The sequence below is a fragment of the Melanerpes formicivorus genome, unplaced genomic scaffold (genome assembly GCF_026170545.1).
Source record: "Melanerpes formicivorus ecotype bairdi unplaced genomic scaffold, bMelFor1.0.p_v2 SCAF_2, whole genome shotgun sequence".
Lineage (NCBI taxonomy): Eukaryota > Metazoa > Chordata > Aves > Piciformes > Picidae > Melanerpes > Melanerpes formicivorus.
The window spans coordinates 42,136,013-42,159,729 of NW_027142354.1; the positions used below are offsets into that span (position 1 = coordinate 42,136,013).

General features: G+C 46.5%; 2 protein-coding genes across 4 annotated transcripts in view; both read left to right on the forward strand.

The window, feature by feature from the left end:
• The first annotated feature begins 1,494 nt into the window (after window positions 1-1,494).
• Window positions 1,495-13,176, forward strand: MEIKIN (meiotic kinetochore factor). 2 transcript variants are annotated; one of them, XM_068147829.1, is made up of 12 exons: window positions 1,495-1,737; window positions 3,746-3,833; window positions 4,032-4,110; window positions 4,812-4,872; window positions 5,526-5,669; window positions 6,046-6,165; window positions 6,398-6,437; window positions 7,083-7,144; window positions 7,882-7,976; window positions 8,291-8,467; window positions 10,514-10,637; window positions 12,942-13,176. In XM_068147829.1, exons 1-12 carry the CDS (start codon window positions 1,569-1,571, stop codon window positions 12,986-12,988), a joined length of 1,206 nt encoding a protein of 401 aa, XP_068003930.1. In that variant the 5' UTR covers window positions 1,495-1,568; the 3' UTR covers window positions 12,989-13,176. The 2 variants fall into 2 exon arrangements, with proteins under 2 accessions (XP_068003930.1, XP_068003940.1); XM_068147839.1 differs by having other exon boundaries at window positions 6,049-6,165.
• Window positions 13,177-16,196: 3,020 nt separating this feature from the next.
• Window positions 16,197-23,717, forward strand: part of FNIP1 (folliculin interacting protein 1) — an 89,583-nt gene continuing 82,062 nt past the window's right edge. For both annotated transcript variants that reach the window (XM_068158234.1, XM_068158253.1), the window contains exon 1: window positions 16,197-16,392. In XM_068158234.1, the coding sequence (XP_068014335.1) occupies window positions 16,304-16,392 (89 nt within the window). In that variant the 5' untranslated portion in view covers window positions 16,197-16,303. The remainder of the gene's footprint in view (window positions 16,393-23,717) is intronic.

Below are 23,717 nucleotides of genomic sequence, written 5' to 3' on the forward strand. Positions count from 1 at the left end.
GTTAGCCATTGGAATGTGCTGCCCAGGGCGGTGGTGGAGTCGCCGTGCCTGGAGGTGTTCAAGAGAGGATTCGTGCCATGGTCTAGCGGGCATGAGGTCTTGGGCAACAGGTTGGACTTGATGATCTTTGAGGTCTTTTCCAACCTTATTGATTCTATGATTCACAACAGGAATTTTGATCATGCAGTTTAGATAGTGGGATGTAACATTGTATGTGTAGCACATGACAATACATACTATGTATACATGTAACAGTGAGATGTAGTATCACAAACCTATTTATTTGGCATTTTTTAATCAAACCATTTATTTACCTGGCTCATTTATTAGCCAACACCAGTGAGAGACATCAGCAGTGTCCAGTGCACCCCTGCAAAGCCCAGGGGGGCAAGAGCAGGACCAGGCAGGATTATTCATGGGCAAATGGTGTTTGGTTCCAGGGAAACAACCATCCCTGACCCACCTGACATTACCCCCACCCCAGAACACAGCCTCCCACAGTATCGCTAAGGTTAGAAGAGACCTTGAGGATCATCGAGTCCAACCTGTCACTCTCCCTCACTCTGCTCATAATCTCCTTCGGCATTAATTTACACTTCAGGGCATTAAAACGCCTCAGGTCGTGCATGTGCTGACAACATGCCCAGGGAAGAGCAATCGTACTGGGCACTGCTGAGCCTGCACCTCAAATTCTGGGCTCAGTTTTGGGCCCCCCCACTCCAAGAAGAACACTGAGGTCCAGAGAAGGGCAACAAAGCTGGTGAAGGGTCTGGAGAAAGGTCTGGTGAGGAGCAGTTCAGGGAAATGGGGTTCAGCCTGGAGAAAAGGAGGCTGAGAGGAGACCTTCTGGCTCTCTGCCCTGGAAGGAGGTTTGAGCCGGGGGATTTGGTCTCTTCTCCCAAGGAACAAGTGATAGGACAAGAGGAAATGGCCTCAAGTTGCTTCGGGGGAGGTTTAGAATGGCGCTTAGGAACATTTCCTTTCCTGCAGGAGTGGTCAGGCACTGGAGCAGGCTGCCCAGGGGTGCGGTGGAGTCACCACCCCTGGAGGTGTTCAAGAAACCTGTGGCTATGGCAGCTGGGGACGCGGACGAGCGGGCATGCCGGTGTGGGGATGGCAGCTGCACCAGCTGACGTTAGAGGCCTTTTCCCTCCTTGGTGGTTCAAACTCTCCTCATTCCCTGCCCCTACAGCCACACTGCCTCCTCTCATCCGCTCGTCTGCAGCCAGCCCCTCAGCGCCTGTGCGACACGTCTTTCCCCTCACAGACAGGGCGCCGGACGGGGCACAAGCCAACCCAACGGCACGGAACCGAAGGGAACCTAGCGAAAGCCATCCTCGCACCTGCCCCCCCGGCACCCTCCTGAGGCCTGCGGCGGGGCGGGGTGACGGCGCCCCCTGCTGCCGGCCCTCCGTGCTGCTGCGCATGCGGGCTGGAGGCGAAGGGGCCAGGGACGGGCGGGGCCGGTTGGGTCTGTATGAGGGTTGTGGTCGTGGTGAGGGCATCGTCTGCTGTCTCCTTGCCTCTTCTCCGCCTCTCAGGGCCTTGCTGAGGCGCGGCTGTGCGGGATGGAACGGTTCCACTGCCAGGGGCCTTGCCGGGGCGCAAAGGCACCGCTAAAGATGCGCCGCTCGTCCCCTGTGCCCGGGGTTTTCGGTAGCCGGGCCGGCAGCTCCCAGTCGTGCCGCCGGCGCCTCTTCGAGGACTCGGGCCCCAGCGGCGAAGCGGAGCCCCGGCGTAAGGGCTTCTCCACCCCTGGCGGGGCCCAAGGCCGAGTCGCAGCAGCGATAAGGCGGCCGAGGCGGGGCGACGGGAGCCGAGGTGGAGGCGGCTGGGAGGAGGGGGTCTGTGCTGGCTTTTTGCCGTGCCTCTGTTGGCATGGCGCTTTGTGGAGCAGGTGGGGATGCTGGGCAGGTTAAGTCACCCCCCGGAGACGATTCTTACCAATAATCATCTCGTGTGGCTTCGGCGTGTCGTCCACATCCCCTAACCACCCAGCCGTGTCTCTTTGGGCTTCTCAGCCTCTGTTTCCAGCCCTGCTTGTGCTGTGTGGTTGGAAAGTTGATGGTTGTTATCTGTGTGCCATACAGCGTGGAGAGCAGGAGTGGTTCCTCTGGTTTAGCGGCTGGTTTGGAATAAAAAGGGGGGTTACTTTGTAAATTATGGCTATCCCCCTCATGTCTGCCTAATGGTTTCCTTTAGAAGTGAAACAAAAGCCTTGCTCGCCTTGGAAAGGAGCAACTTTAAAAGTTACTTGAAGGTGTCCTCAAAAGCAGCAGCATCCTTGTTGAGTTTAGCTGATCTGGAGTTGAGAATTAAAGACTTTAAAGACACAAGGTGGTTTGAGGAGAGGGTGTGGGATTGAAGTAGAGGCTGACAGTAGTAGTGCAGCTTGCTAAAGTATTGGTCACACAGTGATCTTGGTACTTTAAAAATAGGACTTTACTGTTACAGGATACAGTGAATATTATTTTCTGTCCTGATCCTACTCTGCTGGCTCATGATCTTGTGAGTGTGCAGTATTCCTGTGTCCATGACTGGGGGCAAGTAGCAGCCTTGAGGTCTAGTCCTGCTTAACATACGCTTGAAAGAAAGAGGGCAAGGAATGAGCCCTGTGACAAGTCCTAATCTACCCTGTCCTCTGCTGAATTCACAGGGAGTTTCAGCTAAAGGGCTCTGCAGTTCTGGGGGGATAAAACACGAAGCTAAGCAACACATTGGTTTTAGGCTAGGGAAACAGGTCTCTGAAATTTGCTGTCACTTTGCTGAATTCACAGGGAGTTTCACCTAAAGGGCTCTGCAGTTCTGGGGGGATAAAACATGAAGCTAAGCAACACATTGGTTTTAGGCTAGGGAAACAGGTCTCTGAAATTTGCTGTCACTGTGGCCTTTGGGATTGTGTACAGTGAGGACAGGTTTATGCAGAAACTCTTAAGATAGACCTAATAAACTCCATTTAAAACTGATTTAGATGCAAGCTACTTTCAGCCCAGGTTGAGTAAAGGCAATTTCTGAAGTGGTTTTGTTGTGTTCTTTGGAATTTTTTTTTTCAATCAGCAGGTATAGGAAATGTGAAATCTCTCTTGAAATCTGCTAATTATTTTTTTATCTTGATACACAGCTGGAAAAAATAAAAAAGCTTGGGTAAAAATAAAGCAAATTCAGGCTTCATAGTGTTCATAATGATAGGATCCAAAATGATGGACATGGAAGAGGGAGAACAGCTAAAGGTGCTCTGGAGTTGGTGAGGGGTTTTGAACACAAGCCCTGTGAGGAGAGAAGAGGGAGCTGGGGTTGCTTAGCCTGGAGAAGAGAAGACTCAAGGGTGACCTTATTGCTCTCTACAACTACCTGAAGGGAGGTTGTAGACAGGCAGAGGTTGGTCTCTTCTCCCAGGCAACCAGAACTAGAACAAGAGGACACAGTCTCAAGCTGCACCGGGGGAGGTTTAGGTTGGATGTTAGGAAGAAGTTCTATACAGAGAGAGTGATTGCCCATTGGAATGGGCTGCCCGGGGAGGTGGTGGAGTCACCATCATTGGAGGTGTTCAGGAGGAGACTTGATGGGGTGCTTGGTGCCATGGGTTAGTTGATTAGGTGGTGTTGGATTAGTTGATAGGTTGGACGCGATGATCTTGAAGGTCTCTTCCAACCTGGTCTGGTCTGGCCTATTCTATTCTCTGTTAGTAATAATTGCTTACATTCTAACACTAAAATTACTGAACTATATGTATGTTCTTTTCTAGGCCTGAAGAGAAAGGCCAATGTGAAAACCCTACCAAAAATTAAGGAAAAGAGTGAAATGACCCAAGTGAGGCAGTCATGCAATGAAAGGTCTGTTAGAACTCACTCAAATGCATCATTATTGTAATTTCTGTTGCTTTGACTTCATGAGATGTCTCTTGGAGGTGTGCAGTTTGAATTCTCAATGAGTTGTTGTTTGTCAGACTATTTCTTGGCACCTCATAAAGACATTTTGTAGTTCTTGCTTGGTGTAGTTGTACTGCGCTTAGCTCTTCTCTTCAACTGCAGCAATCGAGTGAATGTCCAAGAAGAAACAGATTTGGAAACAAAAGAATATAAAATAGAAGAAAGCTCTGTACAGATGAAGGTGAGAGTGTTGTCTTGCTCTTTTTATGGAGGATAAATCAAAGAAATGTAACATTCTTTTTCCAGCCAAGCAGACTTTCCTGTTAGTTGTGTGCATTTTTCAGACTAAACTTGGCCCTGTATTTTGGTGACATGAGGAAAAATAGCTTCGGTGTGAGGGTGTTAGAGTTCTGGAGCAGGCTGCCCAGAGAGGCTGTGGAGTCTCTTCCTCTGGAGTGATTCCAAACCCACCTGGACATTGTGATCCAGGACAAGCTGCTGTGGATGCCCCTGCCTTAGCAGGAGGGTCGGAATGGTTGATCTCCAGGGGTCACCTCCAACCTCCACCATGCTGAGGTTCTGTGAACATGTCTAGGATTCTGAAAGTGAGCAGCATGAATTTGGCCTCTGAAATAAATAAAAGATGGGGAAATTGATTACTCCACAGTGATCTCATGCATAACTTCAGCTGATGTCAGTGTGCTTTCACTGGAGGTCTCATCCAGCAGAGTGTAGGATCAAAGGATTGGCATTCCATAGGGATTGCAGAAGTCCGAGGCATATTTGTTAACCTTAGTACAAATTACACTATGAATAGCAAGTTTAAGTAGGGAGGGACCAGACAGTAAGTTTTCTGGGTATCTACCAATGAATACATTTAATGGCATTTATTTGTCTACATCCAGCTTTTTCAGGTTGTTTGTACTGGTCTTTTAATTTTAGGAATCCTTGTTAATCAACTATGAAAGTAAAGAAAGCTTGAAATGTACTGAAGTGACTTCAAGTGAGTAGAATGACAGTCCCTCAGAGTATTACATACACTTCTATATCTCTAAAACTAAATGTAAAATAAATGTAATTTGAGTTCTATTTCCAGTACTGATGTGCTGCTCTGGTACTGGTTGTGACAACCTGCTGCTAGAAAAGAAAGGTTTGGAGACCACTTCTATTCCAGCATGGGGCTCATTGGTTCACACTACATGCATTGTAGGCAGCATGAAGAGGAGACCTGCAAGATCTGAGAGTCTTGAATCTGGCCTGATGAAATCCCCAACCTTGGTTTTATCATGGACAAAACTAGTTGTTGACATGAGTTCTTCAGTTTACTCAAACCTGAATTTTTAAAAGCTTGTGGCTAAATAGTTTGTGCTTCTGAAAACAAACCTGCCTCAGAATTACCTTATTAGAGGCTAAATTCTTCAGCTCTTGAGCCTTGGGTAAGGAAGTTGTCTTCTGTCAGCTTGTGGGAGTGGAAATTTGGCTTCAGGGTGCCCTTTGGTTACTTGTTTCTTTAATTGGATTATGGATCAGTATGGGATTCTAACCTGATAGTATTGAGCTCTTCACTGGGATGAAACTTGGATAACGAATTCCTGATGGTTTGTACAAGATGATACTTTGGTTTTTTGGTAGCCACCTTTTTGTCTCTTTCTGTAGGTACAGGAATGACTCTTCCCACAGGTGTTTCCACCTTTCTCCTAGAGTGTTTAGATACAGGCTCAACTGAAGAGTTTAACACAGGTGCTAATAGCAGCCTGAGCAGTTGCTCATCCCCTGAAATATTTAGAGATGAAGGTTCAGGTGAGACTTGTTTTCCTTAAATTTTGTTTGATGTAGAAGAATTGGGAGGACTATCTGCAATAGCAAGGCTGTTGGCTTCTCTTAACCATGGCTCACCAGGTCAGATCTTTTAACATGGGATCCAGTCCACTGTGAATCAGGGCCTGGTGCAATTTGAATTAGACTTGGGAACTTAAAATACTCACTGTTGACAGGAGGTGGTTTTGGGAATGACCAACAAATCTGCTTAGAGTCAAATTCTTCCTAAACGTTTCTGTAGTTAGTTGAGCTGAGACAATACTGTCTTGCAGATGTGGTTTCTTTCACTTTGGTCACAAAATCAGTGACTCAATGAATTTCAGCATAAGAAGCTTACAGTTACATCTTTTATGTCCAGAAGGAAGTGGTTTTTACCCTGTGGACTCCGGCAAGTACAAGAACTCCACTCTCTTGGACTCCAGCAAAGCCATGGCCATAGATAAGATACCCCACCTCTCAAATCTTTCAACAATATTAGGTAATTCTTGGTTTCTTCTACAATATTCAGAGTGTGTACATCAACTTCACTGCAGTGCAAGGCACCTCTGTAAGATGCAGAATAATCATTTCATTTAAGGCATGTCTGCATGATGGGAAACAACTCCTTCTCTTTCCTTCTAATATTCTGTTTCTAACTTGGTGTGCACTAAAATACTGTCTCATCTGTGGAGCTTTTTCTTCTATTAAAGTTTAGCTTCAATGTTTTCTAGAACCTGTAGAGGATGATTTTCCAGACCAATACAGCAGAAGGTAATCTGCAGAGCAGACTTTTTGCACCTAAACGTTTGTTCTTTTTTTTTTTCCACCTCTCTTTTGAATGATATTTAAAAGAGAGGCTGATAAGAATAAGCCTCTGATGCTGCAAACACTCCTGTTGAGTTTCTGCTACCTGTGTCCCCACTAACTTTAGAAATTTGGTCTTAGTGACTTCAGCCTTTGTGAATCTGAGGAACACAAGGGGTGGTTTTTCTAGCAAGAATATAATTTCTTTCAACCCTTGTGCTGCTGCTTCCAGTTGTCTCTGCAGACATTTCCCCTCAGAGCTCGCTCATACCAATCTCACAGTTCTGCATTTCTTAGGAGCCTGGTTTTCTCTTCTAGTCTCTTTAAATATGTTCTGTCATAATGTGCTTCAGAGCTGAGGACTTGAGGGAATGTCTGCTGTGGGTCTTAAATTACAGATGGCTTCAGAATAATCTGTATGATTTGATGATAAACTATCAAAGAACTCAAGTGTGAAGTCACTCAGTAACAATATGTTTTAAATTAAGCCTTATCCCTTTCCTCTCATCTCTATTTCCCTATGAGTTCTTTAAACATTGATTTTTATTTTCAATTTGAATGTTAATATTTATTCAGAATAGTTGTTCACTCTTTTTTTTCCCCCTCTTCTAGAGAGAGACTTTCACATTGCATTTATACTTCTTCATCACTGAGTGTTTCAAGTACTGTGGCAGGTAAAACATGACCTAAAGTGGTTGTAATGGCTGTGAGGCATCAGAATATTCTACCCACACTTAAATGATGGCAGAATATCAGAGCCAAGCTTCCACTGGGTCATTTGTCCCCCCTGGCACAGGCTGAGGTCCATTGGGTCTTGAAGGAAAAAATGTGACCTGAAAATCTTCCCTGTAAATAAGACTTAGTTCTAATGAATGTGGTAGGGGAAGAACAAAAAAAACCCAAAGAGCATTTCTTATTAAACTTATCTAGGAACGGAGCTGTTCATGTCATTGTCCTTATCTGGACTTACTTCCTATCACCTATTAAGAGTTCCTCATGTAACTGCAGTTCTGAACTGATGCAATTCTGGCTGGGGCCTAGCTGCTGCATAATTTCCCCCTGCTTACAGCCCTGCTTAATTTGGGCAGTAATAGCAGCTGAAGTTGCCACTGGCAAAGGCTGCTGTGATTTATGCAGTTCCTTTGCTCTTACAGTATGTGTGTGTAGCAGTAAATGGCCAAGAAAATGTAAGATTAATAAGCAGCCTCATTTCCTCAAGGAAAGAGAGAGGAGTAAAGCAGCTGTGTTGGTAGGGAGAGGGAGACCAGGATTCTACTGAAGGGAGGAATTGTGTTTACGTGGGTAGCTTTGGAACGGTCCTTCTTTTCAAAGCAGCCTGCAAGGCATGGGTTGGAGAGTAGCTGTGGTTCTTTGTCTCAAAGTTAATTAATTTGTTGGAAATTCATCACAGGAAAAAAAGCCTGTAAAATTACAGCTGCAAGAGAGAGAACTCCAAACCTAAAAACTGCTATGCGCTGTTCCTCACCGTTAGGACCGGAAAGACAGGTGAAGGATCCTTAAGAAATGAGCCAGTTTGTAACACAGATGATTTATCCCTCCCTTGTGTAGGTGGAAGGCTCCACCTGGAAGTGTAGCACTTCCCATGAAAGGGGTCCCTGCAGAGAGTGAAGCTATAGCTTGCTTCTCCCTCCTTCTAGCAGCAATAGTCACGGGTATCCCCTAAGCTCAGTGTTTCTCACACTGGCTGTGTTAGTGGTACTGAGTCAGTTGTGTAGAGCTGGAGTGTGACAGTGGCACTCTGTTAGGGCTCACCATGCTGTAGAGACTCACTTCATGACAATGGTTTTTTCACCCTTTAGCCTGAAAATCAAACTGCTAAACCTAAAGGGCTGGTATCTAAGGTAAAAGAACATTCCAGTACCTCAGGAGGAGGACCATCATCACTCCAACTGCTTGGTGCTCCAGGAAGCACTTCAGCCAGAGCAGTGGGATTGACAGCAAAAGTACTACCACATGAACAGACACGTGCTGTGGGGGTAAGTGGTGCTGTTGTGCTGACTAGTAAAGGAATGAATTGGAAGTGGGTTTTGAGTTGTGACAGAAGTGACAGGGGGCACTCAGGAGCACAGCAGCCAACTCTCTCCTGGCCTGATCCCCAGCAGTATGGGTGGCAGATGAAGGGAGGGGATTCTGCCCCTCTAAGCAGCTCTTCAGTGCTGCGGCTAGCTCTGAAGTCCTCAGTACAGACAGGGACCTGTTGGAGCAGGGACAGAGGAGGCCACAGCAATGATGGAAGGGCTGGAAGCCATCTGCTCTGAGGCTAGGCTGAGAGAATTGGGGTTGTCCAGCCTGGAGGATAGAAGGCTCCAGGGAAACCTTCTGGTGGCTTTTCACTGCTTACAAGGGATGATCAGAAAGCTGGGGATAGAGATTTTAGGAGGGTCTGTTGTCATAGGACAAAAGGTAATGGTTTAGACTGAAAGAGGGAGATTTAAACTGAGGAGAAAGAAGAAATGTTTTCCACTGGGGGTGGTGAGACTCTGGCCCAGGTAGCCCAGAGAGGTGGTAGATACTGGAATCATTCCAGGTCAGGATGTTTGGGGCTCTGAGCAACCTGCTCTAGTTGCAAATGTTCCTGCTGACTGTAGGTTACTGCACTAGCTGACCTTTAAGGGTCCCTTCCAACCTAAAGCCTTCAATGCTTCCAGTCTATGAAATATGCCTGAGAAGTATTAGGAAGTGCTTTATCCCCTAGTTGTGAAGGGGGCCTGAAATGTCTGCGTTCTGTGCTGCAGTAAAAGGGTGTCTTAGTTTTGGTAAGATCAAAAATAATTGAATGACAGGAAATCGGTACTTAGTCCCCCAGAACTGTTAGTAATTGTTACAGAAAGCATTGTGTACTGGGCAAATACTGCAGGGCTAAAAATAAACAGCAAGGAATTTGAAACTGGTACTGAATTCATTGGGTTTGTTCCACAAACGAGTTCCACCATGCTGGTCATGGAGGAAAAGAAAGCTCTTGGTTGTGCTCAGCCTGCAGAGCTTAATGTCTGTCCTGAAATTTGATTTAATGACTAAAACCAAACAAATCCTTCTTCATGGCTCAGTCCAGTTTTGGCTGTACTAACACTGTGGTACAATTCTGTTAGCTGGGCAGTTAAACACACAAAAAAATCTGTAGCTATCTGGTTTGTGGTTTTGCAACATTTTCAACAACGTTTTTACAACAGCACCTCCTTGTCTTAGCTGCATTACTCCTTTGACACAAACTGTTGCTGTTGAAATGCCAGTTTGAATGTCAGTAAAAGTAGAATAATTCTGCCACTTCTCTCTTCAGGAGCAGAAGAGACATCTCTGTGGCTTTCATGCCACAACTCCCAAATAAATCAACACAGAACAAGTTCTTAGAAAAAGGGAAGATGTTAAAATAGGAAAAGAGAAGCTGTTGAAGTAGGAAAAGTGCTTCATTTTGCACCAGATTACTTGGCAGGAAAATATCCTGGTGTTGATGGATGCTAGATTAGCATCAGGATCTTGGTGGAGGGTGAAAAGAGGAATAACTGGAGTCCTAAGTCAATTTTTGAAACAATAGAACATCTTTTGCATGAGGCAGTGTGAATTGCCTGTTATTTAATAGGGCTGCTGTTCCTGTGTGGGTTGTGTTTTGATGGAGCTGTAGCTTAACCTGTCACCAGTGTGCAAAGCCTCACCTGGGGACAGCCTATTCCTGAATCCCACAAGTATTTCTTCTTCAGGAGAAGTTGTTACTGCATCTCTGAGCTCAGAAAAAGGCTCAAAGGCTAGAAGAAAGGAATATTTTTAAGGCTCTAATTTTGTTGCACTCTTTCATTTTGACATGCTGATTTATAATGTACTTTACAGTGTCACAGCTGAAGAGAAAGCTTTGAAGCTTTCTGTCACCCTTTCCAATAGCATATTGAGTGTCCACAAGTAATTATAAATGTTTTCTAATGATACCCCTGGAAATCTGTATGTCCTCTCCAATTTCCCTAGAAGAAAGCTAGCAGAGCATTTCTTCAGTGGCAGCAGTTGTGTCAATGAAATGCCATTTATCTTTACAGCCTCCATGTGGCACAGAAGAAATCTGCTCCATTGTCAAACTGTCACCACCCCGGAAGCTCTCCAGGCCTCACCAAATTCCTGCTGACACAAAAGCATTCAGCTTTCCCAAAAGGCTGCCTGAAGGTAATGGGTTCATGCTGCAGATCTAACTGGCTGTTCAAAAGTTTGGGGTGGGCTTTTTAAAGTCTGAATATTTGGGGAAAATCACAAAGCTAGAGAGGAAAAAACACTGAAAACTTCAAATTTCTTTCTTAACAGTGTCCTACTGCAATAATAGTGCACCAGCAGGCTACACAAACATTTTTACCTCCAAGGATCTCTAACAGAGGGATTAACACCAGTTCCTAGGCTACAGTACTAAGGCCAAAACACATTACTGGGCAACTGGGAATATTTGCACCTCGTCAAATTGCTCCTAAACACAATATTGAGCTTCACTGGTATGGAGACTCCCTGGAAAAGATACCAGCTTATTCACTGATTTACTGTCTCTGCCTTACTTCTAGGGTTCAGCTTCCAGCACTGGTGTGTTTTATGTCTTGCTCTGCTGAACTGAGCTCTTTAGAATAGAATAAACCAGGTTGGAAGAGACCTTCAAGGTCATCATGTCCAACCTATCAACCAATCCAACCCACCTAATCAACTAACCCATGGCACCAAGCACCCCATCAAGTCTCCTCCTGAACACCTCCAATGATGGTAACTCCACCACCACCCCGGGCAGCCCATTCCAATGGGCAATCACTCTCTCTGTATAGAACTTCTTCCTAACATCCAGCCCCTTTTAACCCCTGAAAGTAGTTCACACAATCCCAGGATGGTAGGGTTGGAAGGGACATCTGGAGATCATCCATTCCAACCCCTCTGCTAAAGCAGGGGCACCCACAGCAACTTGCCCAGAATCACAGATTCCTGGTGGGTTTGGAATCTCTCCATAGGAGGAGACTCCACAGCCTCCTGGGTTGCAGCTTGTGCCCGTGGTCCTTCCTTTGTCACTGGGCACCACTGATGAGTGGCCCCATCCCCTTGCTCACTACTCTTTAGATCTTGCTGAGCATTGATCAGATTCCCTCTCAGGCTGCTCTTCTCCAGGCTCTCAGCCTTTCCTCCTCAGAGATGCTCTACACCCCTCAGCATCTTAATGGCCTTTGCTGGACTCTTAAGTAGCTCCCTGCCTCTCTTGAACTGGTGAGCCCAGAGCTGGACCCAGTGCTTCAGATGTGGCCTCATTAGGGCAGAGTAGAGGGGAAGAGTAGAGGGGAATCTGCTGGTCACACTCTTCTCTGTGCACCCAAGCTGAAGGAATGGGGTGTGTTTAAACATTACCAGTTTCTTGGTCAAGGTTTCTGTTTTCTCCTGAGCTCTTGAGCAGAGGGGAAGCTTCTTTCTTCACTTCCGAGATTTTTGCTGCACAAAAATGAGAACCATGTGCAAAACGTAGCACTACTCAGGTAAAATCCCCTCTTCTTTCACATCTCTCTTGAAGTTCCTCAGTGTGCCACTGGATGGCAGATGTCTTCTGAGGTTTAAAGTTGCCTTTTGCAGTGTCTGCAAGTCTTCTGCAGGTTGTCTTTGTCATTTGTGCAGGTTTAATGTAACACAGGGCTAGTGCATAAGTATAATAGTGTTCAGTATTCCTGACTGTACACAAATTTCCAGTGGAATTGCCGTCTCTTAGCTCCAAATGCTCTCCTGCTTTATTACACTGAGTTAAATGCAGCACAGAGAATGCAGGGGAGTGTTTCTGGGTGTGGGTGCATGTATTCCTTAATGATTAATTAATTACTGGAGATCAAGGAACAGAGATGTTATGTCATGTGCCCAAGAGAACCGTGGTGATATAGGACAGAGTTTGTAGGCAAATGGATCTCAGAAATTCATAGATTTATAGAATGGTTTGGGTTGGAAGGGACCTTAAAGACCATCTAGTTCCAAATCCCTGCCATGGGACATCTTCCACTAGGCCAGGCTGGATAGAGCTTTGAACACCTCCAGGGAGGGGCATTCCCAGCTTCCCTGAGCAACCTGTTCCAGTGTCATCACTGGAATGATGAAAAAGATGGAAGTCAACAAGTGCTGTCACAACAGAAGCTTGGGTTGGTTACTGCTTTTCTAGAGGACTGGGAATCAGGAATTAAACTCTCTAAAGGTGGTGGTGGTGGGGTGGTCATTATGCTGGATGTTCTCATCTCTGCTGAAGGACTCATTCAGCTGATACTCCTTGGCATTAGGAATGTACACACTCAACACTATTGTTCTCTGCTCCTTGGCAATTGACCTAGAGGGTTCAGATCCCTCCAAACAAATGATAGTGTAGATATCTACTGAACATCTTAACAGCTTGTCACACCAAGGAGCTTTCTCTTACACTTGAGAACGTGTCCCTGCTGATAGTATTTAACTTCTCACTTTTTTTTTCTCCCCCAGATAACATTACAAGTACTGAAAACTGGGTCTACTGTAAACACAGATGAAATTTCTGGGTTTCAGCAGGAGTCAAGAGAAGAAATTACTGTCTTGCTGCTGTGGCAGGGAGGTGAAACAGACCTACCAACCAATAATTGACTGTATGGTTGTTTTTTTGGCATATACACTGTTTGAAATTTAGTCTACTGCTCTGCAGTAAGCTTGTAAATACTCAAAATCTTATTAAATTATTTGGTTGAAGCAACTAAATCTTCCTCTGGGCATTGTTCCGTGATGGCTCTGTAAAGATGGTTCTTCAGTAGGCAGGAAGTTGTCAGGTTTTAAAATTCTACCATGGCTTTCCAAACCCCCTGAAACTTGAGGTTTTCCCTCTGTGTTATCACCCAGAATATTCATCCCCTGGCAGATGGTTCTGGCTTTCCAAAAAAGAGCACATAAAATCCACCACTTTAATTAGTTTAACTGCACTTAGAAATACCTGTGAAAGATCAGACCCTGAGCCTCTTCCCCTTGCTCAGGGGTAGAAGAAAATGCAAATAAATGCTGCCAGATGAGTCTGTGCACAAGTGTTGTATAAACATACTGTATAGCTCAGGGTGAAAAATTATACCATTAAGTTATTTCTTCCTTTAAGCATGAGCTCTGCCAACAGCTCCTTGGAGTCCTCTTGGGTGTGCTTCTAATTATCAATATCCCTGTTCTTGCAAATTCCAAGCCACCTGTGATTATGCAAGAATCCAGAGCCCCTAGGAGATAGAGGTGAGCTCCTTGGTGTAGAGCTGTCTGTAGTAAGTTGTGATTGTGATGGCTGTTCAAGGTAAAGATGGCCCAGAATAAATGAGGTGTTTATCATAAGGGTGTTTGAAGAGTCCTAGGGAAAACCACTTTGCTCCAAACCATCTCGTAGTTTCTTCTCCGAGAAACAGACTGATACTGCCAAACTAATTGGAGAGTCCAAGAGAAGATGATACAGTGTGTAACTGTGGAGCTGGCTGTGGCAGCCTGAACATTGCAGAGTTTTGCTTTTCTTGCTGGTTATACAGGACAGAAATATCATGACCCACAATCTCTCTCGTCCTGCCCTTCAGTTACGAAAGCTCTGCTCCTTATTTTCATCTTTTGTCTGACTCTTGGAGAAAGTGTAATTAATTACTAGGCTAGCTGTCTGCCCCAGGGAAGGAAATGGTATTCATTTGGAGGCCACAACAATATCTACTCTTGTTCTGCTTTTCTCAAAGGAAAGGCTTTTTCCTCATGATTTGGGTTTGAACCCAAGAATGACTACATGAAATTTCATTCAGAGTGGGAACTGGCTCTTCCATCCCAGTGCCTAAAGGTTATGGGTCACAGCCAGTGCCTGGGTGCTGCAGAAGGGCCTGTTTGTGCAGTGATTCAGGGGAGCAATCTGGTCAGTGTCAGCAGGGCTGCTCGGCCACATCCCAGACACGATGACGAAGTCTTAATGGTGCGAGTGGCATCGCTCGCAGCAAGGCAGTTGGCGCGAGAGCTGCGATAATCCTTTATCGCCAGGGATTGTGCCTGGAGTGAACGTATTGTACATGCATCTGAAAGAGGTTCTTCATTAACACTGCACAGTTATGTTTGTTATCTGAAGAGTCCTGCTAGAAGACTTTGACCTAAAGTGCTTGGAGATGATGGAAGACGTTTTGCTTCTTGTTTGGAGCACTCTAGGGGTGCGTGTGCGTGCTGCCAGAGGGAAAGACCTTGCATGCAGCTGGGTCTGGTGTAGTTCCTAACCTCAGAACACCAAGAGGAGAGTTTTGGGGCCCAAGGCAATGCATACTGAATGGACACAGAAGTTGAAATGCATGTTGTGTAGGTACAAAAATCTGCCTGCAGGGAGGTTTTCAGAGGAGAATGGGTGATTAAACCAGTCTTTATCCCCTTTTCTCTTACTGTCCACCCTCTGCTCCCTCTATTAAGCCTGGTTAAGTCAATCAGGCATGTCAGAGCCACTTGCTATTAATTCAGATTTGGAACAGGTTAACACTTACTTTTAAAAGGACTCTATCCCCTTGAATCCCAGCACACTTGGGATTAGCTAAGTCTTTGTTGCTGTAACTTGTGAAACTACTGAAAGCCGAGTTGTATATCCTGGCTAAAGCTCATTGTTATTTTGCAGTCTCCCCTGAGGACTTTTTGTGTTTATGGCTGTATTTACATGCCCATCTTAAAGCTTTCATAGGGTGAAGATTGGTCACCTGTATATCTGTGGCAGGCAGATATATCTTCCATACAGAACAAGGGGGGAAAGATGAATCTAAATATTAATTCTGGGAGATGAAGACCAAAGTTCCTACAGATAGCTGATTGTGAGGAATCATTGTTACAGATATCTCACACATGCACTAAATTACACCTTTTCAAAATAATCTGCTTAATTTAATCTTACATCATACACTGCCTTAGTTTAATTCCATTTTCTAGGGAAAGTAGGTGAGTCAGTGTTGCCAGCCCTTAATTAAACTCCCTAGCAGTGCTGCATCTGAACAGTGAGACGTTAGAGACTTAGCTGTGGCCAGTGTTCCCTTTTCATTTAAACATTTAATAAACGGTTTTGCCAAGATCCACAGATCTTTTTTTCCCATCACATTTTTTTTTTATTGTATGTATTCTGGATTTGCCAGCTGGATGTTACACCCTAAACGCTATTTTGATGTGAATGTTGCTTCCTCCAAAAGCAATTTCCGTGCAGGTCTTGAATTGAGCCCCTCTGAGCTATGTTGTTAATGTACGGGGACAATCATTTCATGCACCTGGGAGGAAAAGGGGGCAGGAGCTGGATTTTCTAGTTAAAGCGAATCAGCTCTCCCTGCTGCACCCCTGAACGGGAAGCCCCTTAAACACCGGCTACAGCATAAAGACGGATTTGGTGCCTGGAGTTCTCTTTTGCTTTCCTGGCGCTCCTGTCTTCCGCAGAAGGAAAACAAAGCACCGGCGTGTAATCGCCGCCCCTCGTTGCCCAGCCCCCGTTCTCCACAGAGACCGTGGTGAGCGGGGAACAGACGCCTTCCCTCATAGCACTGCCGAGGCGAGCGGGGCCGGAGATTTAAACGAGTCGCGGTGAGCGGCCACGGGGGGCCGCGGGGCTCTGGCTACCGCCCCCCCCACGTGAGGCCGCCGCCAGTCAGCGGCCGTCGGCCCGCCCCGCCGGGCTCGGCTCGGCCCGCCCCGCCGTCCCTCCTTCCCTTCCCTCCCCGCTGGCAGCGCCGGGTGACTAATGTCTGTCATATGACTGTGACACCGAATGGAGTCGGGCGGGCGGAACTAGCCGCGGCGAGGGGACGGCGCTGCGCGGAGCCCAGCGCCTCGGCGGCGGGGGCCAGCGGCGGCTCCCCAAGATGCCGCCCACCCTCTTCCAGAAGCTCTTCAACAAGAAGCACGGGCTCATCTCCCCGGCCAGGGACCCCCGGGACGACTGCGTCTTCAGGTAACCGGGACGGGGCCACCCTCCTCCTCCCCCCCTTAGCCCAACTTGTGCGCCGAGTTCCCCGCCGCCTGCCCAGCCCCGGAGAAGAGCAATTAGTAGCCCCTTTCCTTCCCCCTCAGCAGCCGCCTGTGCCGCTTGCCGCGGTTCCCCAGCTCCCCTCAGCCACGCACGTACCGCTGGCCCCGGGCTCCGACCCCCACCTCGGGAGCTCCGAGGTGCCTCAGCCCGGGCCCCCCAGGCGGGCGCTGGGTGGGAGCCCCCCGGGGCCGCCACGTCGGGGCTGCTACGCCGCCTCCTCTCGGGGGTCGCCTCGCCTCGGGGCTGGGTCGGGCTGCCACCCTTCGGGGACTCAGCCCCGTGACAACCCGTCGTTGCTTTCCTGTGGGTTTCGCCCGATCGCGATCAGTGGCGGCCCCCTCTTCTCCCTGCCTCCCTCCCCGGGTCGGGTGTGGGGCCCCAGTCCTTCACGGTTCTCTCCGGGGATGCTGAAGGCCGTGGAGGGGGGGACAAGACGCCACTGCGCTTGGGGCGGGCAGGCGGCTGGCGATCCCCAGGGAGCCACCTCAGAAACGTGGAGGAAAGAGGGAGAAAACGTGAAGTTTTGGGCTCTGCCAAGAGAGGTGTAGGGTTTCTGGTGAAATTTGTCATGCTCTGACCGCAACAAAACTGGATTCTCCGAGAGGTGCCAAGCACCACGGCGGGGGGGAGCAGGAAAGGGAGCCCATCTCCAGAAGCCCTATTCCTAGTCCCCTCCAGTCGGGTAGGACGTGGGATCACCAAACCGTTCAGCAGGTTTTTGGTGATGACTTCAATTCTCGGTCCTGCGTGGGGATTCAGTGTGGGAAGAGGCTTCACTGAGGCACCGGGGCCTAGAAATCACCCAGGGCCTCTTCGGGGGTTAGTTTGCTTGGAAACAGGTTGTTTTTTGTGACTGTAAAAGAAGTGCAATTCCACCAGTGCACAGTGATGATGCTCCAAAGTGATGCACTCCTTCCTAGCCCTGGCAGTAGTGAAGGTTTCACAGAAACCTGCAAAATCACTCTGAAGTGCAGTTTGCAACTTGGATGCAAATCCAATACGCTTCATTAGTTAGAGTTATGCACCTCTTGAAACACTTCTAACAGTGTGGTGAAGCTCTCCTCCCACCCTCTGCCTGGAAATTTATTACATACAAATGATCAGCCTGTGGCTTGCTCTGTAATGGGAGATCTCTGAGTGATGGGCTTAATTTTGTGCAGTGGGATAGTCCTTTTTAACTGCAGTGATGCCGTTTAGGTGGTTTAAGAGTGTATCTGCAGCAATTAAAGCATCACAGCTTTCACAGAATATTGATGGGTCTCTTTTGTGCCATTATGGAGTCAGGACATACTCCTGGACGTGACCTGAAATCTAGAACTTGAACTGGAGCGTGCACCTTCTAAAGACACTGATCACAGCTGCGAGTCACTGTGAAGGTGTTCCTTTTAAAATGATCTTATTAAAGAGACAAGTCGTTTTCATGATGTCTGTGTCATCTTATTTTCTAAATCAGCTTAACTCTGGGATCAGACTCCTTGGTGTGGAAGGAGCCCTAAGACTGCTCTGTGTAATTAACTTGCCTTTCCCCCTCTGTTAAGACATGTGTTAGCGATGGGTCTGTGTGGAGATTGGTGGTTAACTCCACAGCTGCTGGCCCTGGGGCAGAAATGTGAGGATCACGCTTGTGGTGAAAGGAGCAGGAGTAAGTGCTCCACAAGATCTCCTCTTCCCTCTTCACCTGCATGGTTCTGTGCCAAATTGGATGTGAATTTGAACAAGATCTGTCCCTCTGTCTGCTCTTCCCTCCTCCATTTCCATGGCGCTGCTTCACTTTGTGCTGTGCACGCTCAACCACCAACTAGTGAATTTGCAGTTGTTGGTTTTGGCAGACCCACAGGTATAAAATCCCAGGAGGAAGCTGGTGGCTCTTCTGACTAAGGCTCTGGCAGGGTGGGAGACCTGACTCTTAGGAGAGCCAAGTATTATTTTCTGAAGACTAATACAGATGCCCTCTAGGCATGTTGCCTAAAGGCTGCTTTCCTTTTCCAAAAGGGGATAATAAGCCTTTAGTTAATCTTCACTGTGTATGGTCTTATCAGTGACTGAAACTTTTGGATCATAGACAGAATAAAGACTGCTCTATATTACAGCTGGGTCTTCAGAGACTGGAAACAAGAGCCCTGCTTTTTTTTTCTGGTTCCAGTAAACCTGAAGGCAACAGCCTCGTCGATTTCAGTGGGGCAAGGTTGCATTTACAGGCTGATTAAATTATTACCTGTTTGTGTTCTGAATCACAGAAGGTTTTCCAGATATTCTTAGTGCTGTTATTTCTGTCTTCACTCTGATAAAGCTGTCCTAGTCCTCTTACTGAGGAGGCTGTGTAGAACAGCATAAAAACCCCACACAAATTCTCTTAATGTGTTTTGTCAACAATAATAAGAGAGAGGAGCCCAACCACTCTGGTGCTGACATCAGGATGGCAGAACACTTCAGGATGATTTTGGTGCTCATTCTTTCTTTCTTTTTTTTTTGACTATGAACATGTTTTCCATTTCCATCAGGCTTATTGTGACTGTTAACCAGGACACAAAATTCCACTTAATCTGAGCCTGCACCATTTGCAAAACTGAAAGTAATACTTCCCCCCGGCCCCCCCCCCCCCCCCCCCAGGTAAAACATCTTTTGTTTAGTTGGTTGGTTGTTGGGATTTTTTTTTTTTTCCCCCCTGCCCAGAAGCTTTTTCTGTGTTGTGGGGGTGTGTTAAATTTTCAGTCTGGCTCTAGCCAGATCGTGGAGAATCTTTCAGAGCTAGATGTTAAAGGCTCTAGTGATGTGAGCAAGTCAGTCAGCAACTGTGAAGTATTTGTTGATGTACCAGCTTGTTTTTCAAAAGAAATAAATAGATAAGCAGTTTATTTTACAGAAGAAGCCTTGGGAAATCACAACAGATCTGCTACTTACTACTACTTTAGCTCTTCAGTTTAACCAAGGGCTTGGCCCTTTGTCTGGAAACCTGTACAGCTGTGACAGTTCCATGGCAAACAGCATATTCAACGCTGTAGTGATTAGAATCTGTTAACAAGAAACAGAGAAACACCTGCAGGTATTCTAGAGAGCGAGACAAACCCTTGAGTCCCAAGGTGTAGAGTAGTGGCTGTCTGCTGCAAATAATCCTCACGTGAGTGGATTTTCCCTGAAGGCAACTTTTACTATAAATAGGAGCTCTTGGCCATGTTGTAGCATCTGGCACTGGGGCTGCTGGTGACCCTAGAGCTCAGCCCAGGCTGTTACAGTTATTAGGAGTGTGACATTTCAGATATGTTGTTTCCTAGAGCTTTAGCGTCAAAGTATTCCTCTTGCAAAAATGCCTAAAGCTGTTTACGTGAATTGTGTGCTGTAGGTATCTAAAATGTATCTATGCCTTTAACCAGCAATTAAATGAACCCTGTTCTCGAACTTTCTGATCCATATCCCCGGTAAATTGGAAACAGTCTTACAATAACTGAGCAGAAACAGCCGCCCATTTCTGCTAAACGTGAGAGCACACAAAGAATTCTACTCCGCCTTTAAGTCACTGACTGCCACAGATAGGAACTTGGAGCTGCTGCTTCTTTTCGGGCTTTCCAGGGGCCTGCCTTAGTGCTTTGGAGAAGAGGGAGCTGCTAAACACCAATCACTTGACCAGCTTTTTGTTTGAAAAGAGTTCAGCAGAAGGAGCCTAAAGCTCAGAAAATTACCTGAGGGGTCTCAGGCTTTAGATCTTTGTTGTTGAGATACGTGGGCAGTACTGGCAACGGTAAATACAGCTGGAAGGACTGCAGCAGAGTATGTCTGTTGAGGGAGGATTGGGCTTGGAGAACATTTAACCTGTTGCATGATTCCATGATACTGAATTGTGGGATTGGGACATTTTGGGCTTGTATGTGGGAAGGAAACTTGGTGTTTCTTTCCATCTTATGTATAAAGTTCAAGTACTTCTTCCTTTGTATCTCTAGACATCCTTCCCACCTCGCTGGGGGACAGAGGGGTTATTAATTAGGAGTTTCTCTTACACTACAGCTCAGGAAAAGTCTCAGTGTCTCTCTTTAATCTAAGGAGCTGTAAAGAAGCATCTCACCCTGAGGGGCATTCCAGCCATGTTTGCAAACTATTTGCTCTGTTAAAACACCTGTTGTAGAGGTACAGCTGGGTGGTAATTGCTGAAGCTTGAAAACCCCTTCCAGTTTGGAGTCTTATCAATGGTGTGGAGGATCTTTGGGCATGTTCTTCCTTCGGGGGTTTGCTTTGGTTCCCTGAGCATTTCTGAGGATGAGCACAGTTTGCCAGGTGGGAAGACAGAAGAATAAATAAACTTAAACATTCTTTTCTTTATTTATGGAGAAGACTATTTTTGGTCATCCTGTAAACGTGGGGGTTTTGTTGTTGTTGTTTTAAGGTCTTTCTGTAATCTGTGCTGCTCATTTATTGAGAGAGTAGTTTGCCAGGGTCTTGAGATACAAAAGCCCTAAGGATGGGGGCAATGTAAAATATTTTCTGCAGTCTACCTAAGCAAGTATCCCTCATCAGACCAGGCTCTTTCTGTTCTCCATGGCAGTAACTTGAACTGGCACCCTGAGTTCTGTTTATTTTCACATCATTTTTGGCAGAGGGATGCACTGAGTGAATTGCAGTAAACCAAGAGCTGGAAATGGTTAGCATGATAGAAAGATGCTTCACGAGGGAGTTGTCTGTGTCCTTGTGCTGTACAAATGTTGTATGCTTTCTTACAAAGGCATCACTGCTTCTTGAACCACTAACTAATCTCTTCAGATAGACTCAGAGAAACCAACAACATTTTGCTGGGGACTTTTGAAAGCAGAGGCTGGAGTATGGTGAAGGAGGAACGTGAAAGTTATCTTTACATTGATTGTTTGTTTTCAGTCAAAGTTTTGCCCACAAAACTTCTTGGTTAGCCTTCATATTACTTCTGAAGGTGGCCAACACAAATGACATGAATGATGAGGTGCTGTTGGAGGAGCTGCTTGGTGTTTGTTCCTGAGAGCAAGGGGAGCCACCACAGACTTCCATGTTCCTTCATATTTTGAAGCTCTGGCTTTATGATGTGCCAAAGCAGTTCAGAGACAGATGTCTGGACACTAATAGCATCATGCTGAGGTTTGGGAGAGAGCTTAAACAATGATCTGACAAAACCTCTGCCAAAATTCTTACTGAATTAACCTTCTACAGCAAACAGGGTAGCCCACTCCATCCAGTTAGGCTTTGCAGGTAGCTCTGTGTACAGCCTGGCCAAACCCAGGGTAGAAAATCTCTCACCAAGCTGTGTCAGGTCTGTGAGCAATCCAGTGAGCAGATTCCTTATCCTCACAGCACTGCACAGGGCTTTGGAGAATCATAGAACCATGGAATTATTTGGGCTGGAAGAGACCTCTGAGATCTTTGAGTCCAAATGCCACCTTAAGACCACCATGGCCATTAAACCATGTCCCCAGCTGCCAAGGCCACACATTTCTTGAACACCTCCAGGGATGATGACTCCACCACAGCCCTGGGTAGCCAGTTCCAATGCCTGACCATTCTTGCAGCAAAGAAGTTGTTACTAATCTCCAACCTAAACCTCTCCTGGTGAAACTTGAAGCTGTTTCCTCTTGTCCTATCACTTGTTACTTGGAAGAAGAGACCAGCCCCAACCTCATTCCTACCTCCTTGCAGGGAGTTGTACAGAGCAATGAGGTCTCCCCTCAGACTCCTTTTCTCCAGACTAATCAACCCCAGTGTCCTCAGCTGCTCCTCACCAGCTCTGTTTTCCAGACCCTTCCCTAGCTTTGTTGCTCTTCTGTGGACCCACTCCAGCACCTCAATCTTTCCTGTAGTGAGGGGCCCAGAACTGAACCCAATATTTGCAGTGTTCCTCAGCAGTGCTCTCAGTGCATCAAGCCAGCCTGACCAAAGCCTGCTATTAGTGCAATAGTGGGGTTTTTATCTTTGTTCACTTCTGCCAATCCTGCAAGACTTTCTCCAATAGTTGTAAAAACTCCTGGAATTTCACCACCTCAAAGTCTATCTTCAAAAAGAGCTTTAGCTGGACTTTGGTTTGTAATAGCTCCAAGCTTTTCATCTTTCCCAGTTACCTGATTAATTAAAAAAGCTTTTTGTCCCATGATTTTTACAAGACTACTCAAATTCTTAAACATCCCAACCAATCTCGTGTTTTAGGTGAAGCTAATTTCTGCCTTTTAGATGCCCCATCAGTTTGGGGGTTTATTAAAAACAATCTGTCTCTCCTGGCAGCTTTTGGCTTTTTGGTTGGGTTCATTAGCTGGAGTGTAGCAAGGTTTAGGAACTCTTTCACTTTGATTTACGTGCAGGCTGTGCTGACTTTGGCCTGCATTTTGACATCTATGGCTGTTTTCTAAAGTGCCTCTTTCTGCCAAATTCTGCTTTGCATTTCCTGTCGTCTGAGCTTTTGTCTACCTTCCAGTGCTTTAAGTCAACTTTCATCTTGGAAGTGGAGACATGCAAATTGATGGGTTCCAGTAAGCACCCCTGGAGCATGAAGCAGCTTTTGACAGTTTCTGCTGAAGGGGCCACTCCAAGCCCTCTTTGATACTGTTCTCTAGGTCTCCAAGTGGGCATGTGTGGCTGCAAAAAGATCCAGCACGTCCTTCAAAATTATATCCTAGCTCTGAACAAGGCAGTGCTGCAAGCTGAGTCTGTAGCGTGCCTGATGAAGGAGCTGCAGATCAGAGGGTGAACCCTCAGGTGGTGCTTGCTTTTACTCATTATCATCAGATCCAAAGGAGTTAACTGGGCTCAGTACCCCTGTCCTGCAAGGTGCATGTGAATGACCACATAACTTCAAAACCCTTGAGGTGCTTGTGCCTACCTGACTGTGCCTTGGAAAATTTTTCCCTGGTGGGCACAGACCTGGCTTGGCCCTCTCTTCACTTCAGCTTCTTCCCAGCACCTATGCAACAGGGATCATGGAGTAGGAGCACAGTAGAAGGCTCTCTTCTATTGCCTTTCTTACTGGCATCTCTTGTGGTAGTTGGGATCTTGCAGTGCCTTGAGAACTTGGTGTCAGGAGATCACGCTGCTGTTAGTGGACATCACAAGGTTGGTGCTGTCAATGCGTGCTCAGCTTCCTCCCAGTCTGCAATATCACTTCCTCCCCCAGGATGGCACGGGTTGTCTGAGGATGGCCTGTGGCCTTTACCTCACTAAACTCCTCTGGGAAGTCACTTTCTTGGTTCCCCTTCCAGCTTTTCAACTCCTTCCTCTAAGTTAGAAATCTCTTTGAGTGCCTGTAG

Coding starts and splice junctions, on each gene's coding strand:
- MEIKIN (XM_068147829.1), top strand. CDS start 1,569: ATGGAACGGTTCCACTGCCAGGGGCCTTGCCGGGGCGCAAAGGCACCG. Junction 4,873..5,525: donor ATGTACTGAAGTGACTTCAA/GTGAGTAGAATG, acceptor CTCTTTCTGTAG/GTACAGGAATGACTCTTCCC. Junction 7,977..8,290: donor CGTTAGGACCGGAAAGACAG/GTGAAGGATCCT, acceptor TTCACCCTTTAG/CCTGAAAATCAAACTGCTAA.